We start from the raw sequence: 8,332 nt of genomic DNA, 5'->3' as shown, positions 1-8,332 counted from the left end.
ACAAAAAGGCCCGTATTATCGAAAGTAGATTTTGCACAAGATTTAATAGCATAACCAAGATAAGGAATTGAAACATGTGCTTGCTATATAATATAGCTATATAAAACCGGTTATGAACTGGTTCTGATATCGGATTAAACGGATCATATTAAAATAATTTAAGATCTATTTTGAAGTAAAATAACCCGATTTATTATTGGTATTGAATTTGAGTCCACCCGGAACCAATTATATCAAATCGGATTAAACCAGACCGAATTCGAATCGACGACCGAGCGATTCAATCCGCGAAAGAAATGTTTGAGGCGGTCAGCGGAATCATTGAATACAAATGTTAGGAGAAAGGTCATGAATTAAAATTTAAATGTGATAAAATATATATAAATGAATGTACTCGGAGCTTTTGGGCTTTTTAGGTATGCTGAGTTTGCAATGCCAAACTTGATTTCTGATGTTAATTATTTTGAAATCAACTCTCCAGAGCAATATAAATAGTAAATAAATTGTAAAGTCATGGCTGAATATTACATGTTACTTAATGTTTGATCTTTTAACTTATGTTCAATATATAATTTTTGTTCTAAAAATTTTCACTAGTAAAATAATTGTTCGTATTTTATTATTGGGGGGCCAATCAAATCTTAAAAGAGCAAACTATATCAACATTTCGTCTAAAAATTCAAAAAAGTAAAAAAAAAATCCTTAATATAAAGTCAATTGCATTTAATATAAAACCCTGCAATTTTTAAAATAAGACATGAAACCTCTTGCAAACGGGATAATGTCTTGAATTTTAAAATTATCGATGCTAAAATATATATGCTTGATTTAAAAAAATAATAATAAAGGGATGTGGAATTATATGTAGGGGCTTAGTTTTTTTATTACTTTTATTTGCCCAATCTTAAATTCAGAGATACTACGCGAATTATTGGAGAGCGAACCGATATTGGGGAGAAGGTAAATGTTTGGTTGAAAAATTGAGAGTTATTTATGGATAAAATTAATTTTTTAAAAAAATTATAAACGAAACAATAACTACTACTTTCATTCTCTTCTTTCAAAAAATATAATTACTACTTTCATGAAATGAATAAAAGACATAGATACCCGGTCAACATAATATCCAAAAATCTTTTAAAAAATAAACAAAACAAAAATAAAAACGAAAAAGAACCAAACAAACTCATATTGTATAATATACGTTTGATTTGATTTACTCGTACTTCTTCAACCTCACAATAAAATTTGTAAAGCCATGAGTCTGTTGGCCTAGTGTCACCTATGTTTCATTAAAATGTTAGCTATCGAGTTCGAGAGTTGTCGTAAAAATTATCACCCTTAACTATATATAAAAAAATAAAATCAGAAATTCATTACTATTATCCATAAGAGTGAGCAGTTTGATAATGGTTCATATCGTCTTTAATATTATATCAAAATATTAATGTCATTTGAAATAACGTTCAAATGATGATAACAATATTTTGTCGTTAAATTGACATATTATGTTGGTTAAGTGGAACTTCTATATATAAAAAGAATAGAAAAATAATTATAAAATATTATATTATTTTGTTCATCAAAATTTTAAAGAATAAATAAATATTTTTTAAAAATTCAATCTTTTCGTCGTTTATTATATGAATAAATTTTGACTAAAAAAGTAATTATTTTTTGGATATGTTAAAAATATTTATAATAAATTTCTATTAAAATACATATTTTAAAGTTCTATTAAGATACATAACAATAATAACAACAATTTACAGACACTCTTTTAAGAAAATTGAAAAAAATAATATTATATAAAAGCTTTTATATTTTATTTAGTATTATAGAGAGTAATAAACGTAAATTCTATAAAAGTAACACACAAATTAAAACCATAATTGAAATTAAATAGAATGATATAATCAATACAGATACTTAAATGTAGTTTATAATTTCAAAAAACTTCAACTTTAAATTTGAATTTTAAAAAATAAATTGAAAACAATTCACATTTAATTACGTATTTATTTCTTATTTGTTTCAAATATTAATGTGGTATGTTATTACATTAATAATGATATTTTTTTATAACATATTATTTTTGACGAAAAAATTTTCAAATATGACAAAAACTTTGTTTATATATATGTGTGTGCGTGTGAACCATATAAAATAAAAGAAATATAAATAATACCCTTAAATCAAAAAATAAAATGCATGGAAAAAATATTAATAAAATTTTGATAATGAAAAATATATTTTAAACTTGAATTTCTGTTGTTTCCATATGTTGATAGATCGTATCAACGAATTAATCAGAGTTTAAGCGCTAAATATATTTTTGAATGATTTAAAAATAGTTTATGTTTTCAATTGAGTTCAGTTTCAATTTGAATAAATAACATAAAAAGCACATAATTCATAGATTACATTTAAATTGATATAAAAATGAATTAAATTCAAATTTAAACTAATAAAGGAATTGATATAATCAATTCAAACAACAATTGCAGTTTATATTTTCAAATTTTTTCAATTCACATTTTAACTTTTTTAAAAAAGAAAATATATAATTCTTTATTACAAAAATATCAATAAAAATCGCATAAAATTAATTGTTTTCAATCATTTATTGCAGTTCACCTATTTCGAAATTAATGATATATATATATTTTTTAGAAATATCATTTTGAAAATTAATTGTTTTCAATCAAATTATATGTTTGGGATCGATATAGAGTTTAGAGGGGGGAGGGGATGAATAAACTAGTTCATTTGACGGTCGTTTTTGCAAAGGGTGCTAGAATCCTGTTAGAGATTATAGCTTATCTTGTTCAAAAGTAAGTCCAGCAGATCACAATAAAACAATAGACAGTAGACAATGGTTGTTTATGGAAGTTCGAAGATAAAATCTTCTGCGTCTTCCCTTCTTCTGTTTCCAGAAGGTATCACTAAAATACTTTGGTTTTTACAGTACAACACTTGTAAACACCCACTTCAGTAGGACTTATCATTTGGCTACTGAAACTCTTAGTTTCTCAACATAATAAAACAAATACAACAAAGTCTCTATTCTTTTTATTTATAACAGTTCCACTTAACCAAGATAATAAGTCAATTTAATGACAAATATTGTAATCATCATTTGAGTGTTATTTCAAATGACATTAATATTTTGATATAATAATTTTTGATAATAATATTTAAAATTTAAAAATATTCAGTATATTAAATAAATAATTTTAAATAATTATTCAAACACTAATACTTACTAATTTTAATCATTAATTATATAAAAAGAATACTCTGTATTGCACGGGTGAAATTATATATAGTTGTATTTAATATAATAGAGAGTATTGAGATTAAATATATAAAAGTAAAACAAAACTGAAAATCATAATCGAAATTAAAAGTTATAATTCAACGAGAATTGGTTCTAAATTGATATAAAAAAATAAATAAATTTACAAACAAATGCATATTAAAATGAATGAGGTCTTTTTTTTAAAGTTCAATTTCTCACATTTGTCACAAACTTGAGTCAACACCTGTCGTGTCATGGTGACTCGAACGTCTTAACCCTTCCTATAAACTGGTCCACTCCATTCTTGGTCCTTGCTGATTGACCAAGAACATCAACATGTAGAAACTCTAAAGTACCTCCAAATTTTTTAAGTTAACAAAGAGCTTTCACATGACTGAAACTTTCACCAATGGAAACTAAACTAACCAATCTCACAATCCCTCAAACCACATTTATAGACTTCTATCATCTTCCCTCCAAATTTTAGAAATTATGATATCATCGTTTATTTGTATCATCAAGCCTAATAAATTGTTACCATCTTGATAATTTCATGTTAATCTTGTGCTAAATTACTCAGTTAAGACACCGTCTCTTCGCTTCTTGGGATTCACTGCTGCATCAGGGTCGCCTTTCTTCATCATGGCAACAAATTCATCATAGTTGATCCGACCATCCTATATGTATATTTAAAGAATCTGATTAATCGTGGAACGAAATTATATACGCGCATATATTTTGTCGCGATAAAAACCATGTTACATATATGCCAATGCTTACATTATCAGCATCAACTTCAGAAATAATTTCCTTTATGTCCTTCCCATCATGCATGCCGAACTCTCTGAGTGCCTGTTCGAGTTCTTCTATAGTAACGTACCTTGGTATCAAATGAAAAGAACATAAAAATTTCAATCCATGAACTCCAAAATTATGAACAAATTCCTTCTTTAACATCATAATACCACATTTTTCGGTGTCTTTTTTCTAGTGTATACTTCATTACCCGCTATTGTCTTTATCGAAATACTGGAATGCAGTGTACAGATGCTCTTCTCTGTCCATTCTGTTCATATGCATTGTTGCCGTAATGAATTCTTCGTAGTCTATGGTCCCGTTCCCATCTGCATCAGCCTAAATTCGACGAATAAATATTACAATGATTTTATAGAAAAATTTACAGAAGTAAAATATGTAGTTTGTGGGGGAAATTTACAGCTTCCATCAACTGTTTAACTTCATATTCGGTTAGCTTTGTTCCTTGTTTGGCCAGTCCTTGCTTTAGTTCTTCGAGAGTTATTGTCCCACTGTTATCCGCATCAATTCCTTTGAACATTTCCTTCAATCCCATTATTTCTTCCTCTGAGAGGCACCCTGCAATCACCTAAAAATCCATGAAATTTATTATTATTCGTTAAAAACTTCAAAACAAAAATTGATTTACTGTCCATTTATATAATTAAGTACCCTTAGTGCAACTTTCTTGAATTTGTTCATGGCCCTGAATTGTTTGAGCCTATCAAGGACGGAGTTATCCAGTGGAGTATCCGGTGCCTCACCATCTTCCTTGATCCATGGATGACCTTACGAAATTAAACATGCAAGAATGTTAACTTCCCATGATCAAGAATCACATTAGACATTTTGCCATCTAGCTAATTCTGATTTTTGTAAATATCATACTTAGAACTTCAAAGGCTGTGAGCCTTAGCTTGGGATCTGAATTCAGCATCTTTCTAACAAGATCCTTTGCTCCATTAGAAATCGAAGGCCAGGGGTCGCCAGAAAAATCAACATGTCCCCGTAATATTGCATTGAAAATTCCGTTCTCCGACTCTGCAAAATGATCAATCATCGTAACATTGATTTCGTGACGAAAATATACCACAAAATGAGACGAGATCCATGTGATACTGTATGCAATATACCTGCCCAGAAAGGAGGAACTCCACTGAGAAGGATGTATAGCATAACACCAACACTCCAAATATCAACTTCTGGTCCATATCTTCTCTTCAACACTTCTGGGGCAATATAGTATGCACTCCCAACAATGTCTTTACAAACTTCTCCTACAATATATCCAATGTATTATTATACATGTGAAATCAAGATTAAGGACTCTAAAACCTAATACATTGTGACACCGTTTTGAGCAAAAGATAAGACAATAAATTATTAGATATCTTTGTTTCATTTAACATTTGGTTGGCGTTTTAAAAATGATTAAAGTTGTACATTATTCTGCTATCCAAATATATTAGATTAGCATATCTATCATCTATCCCATGAACCGAACAATGACTATGAGATTGTTAATTGGCTATGCTAATCTTTCATGTGTTGATAAACCTTTTTTCAATAATAGCAATGGAAGAAAATCTTGGAAAATGCTTAATAAATTAAAAGAAAATGGTGGGACAGCTAGAAAAATTTGCAGAAGTTGAAATCTAACCCTGTTTATAGAAGACAGATAACCCGAAATCTGTGACCTTGAGCGGCGCATCCTCATCTTTGTTCAATAGCAAGAAATTCTCAGGCTTGAGATCTCTATGTATAACCCCCATTGAATGACAGGTATGCACAGTCTGTACAATAGTCCTCAGCAGCGACGCGGCGGCGCGTTCTGTGAAATGCCCGTTAGCGATGATCCGATCAAAGAGCTCCCCTCCGGCGCACAGCTCCATGACCAGATGCACAGAATGCTTATCTTCGTACGCGCCTTTCAGCTCCACGATATTGGGTTGCCCCGTCAAATGGTGCATGATTTGAACCTCCCGCCTAACATCCTCGATATCCTCCTTGTTCGCCAGCTTCCTCTTTGCGATCGTCTTGCATGCGAACTTTTCTCCCGTTTGCTTGTGGGTGCAGAGATGGGTCACGCCGAATTGTCCACGGCCGAGCTCTTTCCCGATGGTGTAGGTGGAGCGCACGTCTTCCATCGGACGGTTGAGGACCGGGCCTATCGGGGTGGGTTTGGAGGGCTTGGTAGAGTGGTTAGGGGAAGCCCGCGGAGGGGTTGTGGAGGAGGTATGGTCCGGAACGGAGGCGGCTGTTGCGGCTGCGGTGGGGTCCGGTGGAGCATCCACGGTGCTCCCGGAGCAACAGTTACCCATCGGAAATGTATGTATATCTTGTTATTGATACAACCCGCGCGAGGAGGATACGGCTGGGAGAGGAGGAATTTGACGAGTTTTTTGAGAGGTTGAAACGTGAAAGAGAAGAGATTAACGAAAGGATGTTTGCATGCATGCAAAATATTGCAGAGAGAAGCTAAGGGAGGAAGGCGGAGAGATTGTAGGGAAGAAAGATTTCTGTAAATTGAAGATATTTTGGAGAAATTGAGACACAATTCTGTTTTAGCAATGGTGTGGAGCCATTCCCGGTCAATGGCTCGTTTTTGTATATACTTCTGCTGTCATGGCAAAAGGATAAGAACATATCTAGTTTAATTTAAAATTTTCAAATATTAAAAAAATATATATAAACTTAATTTTTAGTTAAATTCATATATATGTTCTTTTTATTTTATAACTCATATTACTTTGGATCTTAGGAAGCTCACAAAAATCAAATATATATACATCAATATTAATTGGATTGGTCCAAGAAACAAATCTGACTTTGAAGATTATTTTGTGCAGAGAAATTAAATGTTGAGTAGATCTCTTGTGAGTAGGTCTCACGGATCTTTATCTGTGAGACATGTCAATCTTACCGATATTCGCAATAAAAAATAATACTCTTAACATAAAAAGTAATATTTTTTAATAGATGATCCAAATAAAAGATTCGTCTCACAAAATACGACTTGTGAGACCGTCGCATACAAGTTTTTACCTTAAATGTTTGGATGATCGCGGGAACTGATATATATTTATGTGACCCAAACAAATTATTATATTTCTATTAATCCATACTTACTTTGTTTTGAGAATAATTATCCCCTATATTATGGCGTATTCTTTATACATTTACTATACAAAAGCTAGCAAAAAAAACCTAATTTACATTATTTTCTCATACAGTTAAGAAGGTTTTCTTATCCTCACGTATTTTTATTTAAGATTAAGATGATCAATTGAACATATTATATTAAAATATAAAGAGATTATTATTTTAGATTTAGCATAGAATCATATACTTAACCCTCCACTTAATTGTTTTTCAAAAGCCCACTTCTTGAGCATAGTGTTGGACCCAAAATCTTGCAAACTCAAATACTAAAGCTTTATCGTCGATGAGTGTATTGGAGGCTGTGGAGAAAGGAGATAGAGGTGATTCAACATTAATATTTTTCAGTTTTTTGGTAGCATTTGTCGAAATTCATTTGAATTTTTCTAAGGATATATCTTCCATTTTGTTCGATCTCTCAACACTAACCAAGCTTTCTCATTGGACCCATAATCTTGCCCGAACATTGTTTGAGCTTAGGCATACTAAACACGGATATACATAATTAAGAATTTGCTAAATTTCAGTTTTAAAAAATCAGAATGAATACATTCATCTCAAATGACGACCTATTTTAGTTGATTGATTCTTATTCACTTATTTTATTTTGAAAAACGTACACTTGTTTCGCAACATTCGTTGAATGTTGTCGCATGTTGTACCGTGTACGTATTTTCCACCCATTTGGCAATTAATTGCTCTTTCCAAACTAATCTAAGAAAACTAGCGTTGCTTTGATCATTGCCAAGCGTTGGATTGGTGGAAGTGATGCACTATGTGTACCTTTGCTAGTCGTTCATCTTTGGTCTTTGTCCAATGTTTCACTGTTACGCCTTCACCTCCATCGTCAACAACAATCTTCTTCCCTTTTCTTTTTGATTTCGGAGTTGAGACTTAATTAGGATTTGGGAAACCAAAGTTTGGTCATCGTAGTATTGAGAATTAAATTGAGAAGAATTCGATGAAGGAGTATTAATATCATCATTTGTTCATGGATTTCATTGCTTATTCCGATGGAAAATGAATTGAAGAGGAATAAACTTTGATTTCTGAAATGAAAGTATAAGAAATTGTGAA

The 8,332-nt window shown here is 31.1% G+C and overlaps 1 protein-coding gene across 1 annotated transcript; it reads right to left on the bottom strand.

Annotated features, from left to right (window-relative positions):
- Positions 1 to 3,849: 3,849 nt before the first annotated feature.
- Positions 3,850 to 6,714, bottom strand: LOC142553613 (calcium-dependent protein kinase 2-like). Its single transcript, XM_075663989.1, has 8 exons — positions 5,757 to 6,714; positions 5,230 to 5,373; positions 4,985 to 5,137; positions 4,769 to 4,884; positions 4,518 to 4,685; positions 4,308 to 4,435; positions 4,082 to 4,181; positions 3,850 to 3,978 (listed from the first exon to the last, which is right to left on the bottom strand). The coding sequence occupies exons 1-8, from the start codon at positions 6,415 to 6,417 to the stop codon at positions 3,874 to 3,876; spliced, it is 1,575 nt and encodes a 524-aa protein (XP_075520104.1). The 5' UTR covers positions 6,418 to 6,714; the 3' UTR covers positions 3,850 to 3,873.
- Positions 6,715 to 8,332: the final 1,618 nt, after the last annotated feature.

This window comes from Primulina tabacum, chromosome 8 (assembly GCF_025594145.1).
Source record: "Primulina tabacum isolate GXHZ01 chromosome 8, ASM2559414v2, whole genome shotgun sequence".
Lineage (NCBI taxonomy): Eukaryota > Viridiplantae > Streptophyta > Magnoliopsida > Lamiales > Gesneriaceae > Primulina > Primulina tabacum.
Note: the sequence above shows the minus strand (reverse complement) of the source record. Positions and strands in the feature narration are given on the sequence as shown.

Bases quoted from the DNA above. Each gene is read 5' to 3' on its own strand.
- LOC142553613 (XM_075663989.1), bottom strand. From the start codon at position 6,417: ATGGGTAACTGTTGCTCCGGGAGCACCGTGGATGCTCCACCGGACCCC. The intron at 5,374-5,756 runs GTTAGATTTCAA...GATATATTGTAG, and splicing joins ATCTGTCTTCTATAAACAGG to GAGAAGTTTGTAAAGACATT. The intron at 4,182-4,307 runs GTAATGAAGTAT...TTTGATACCAAG, and splicing joins TTCGATAAAGACAATAGCGG to GTACGTTACTATAGAAGAAC.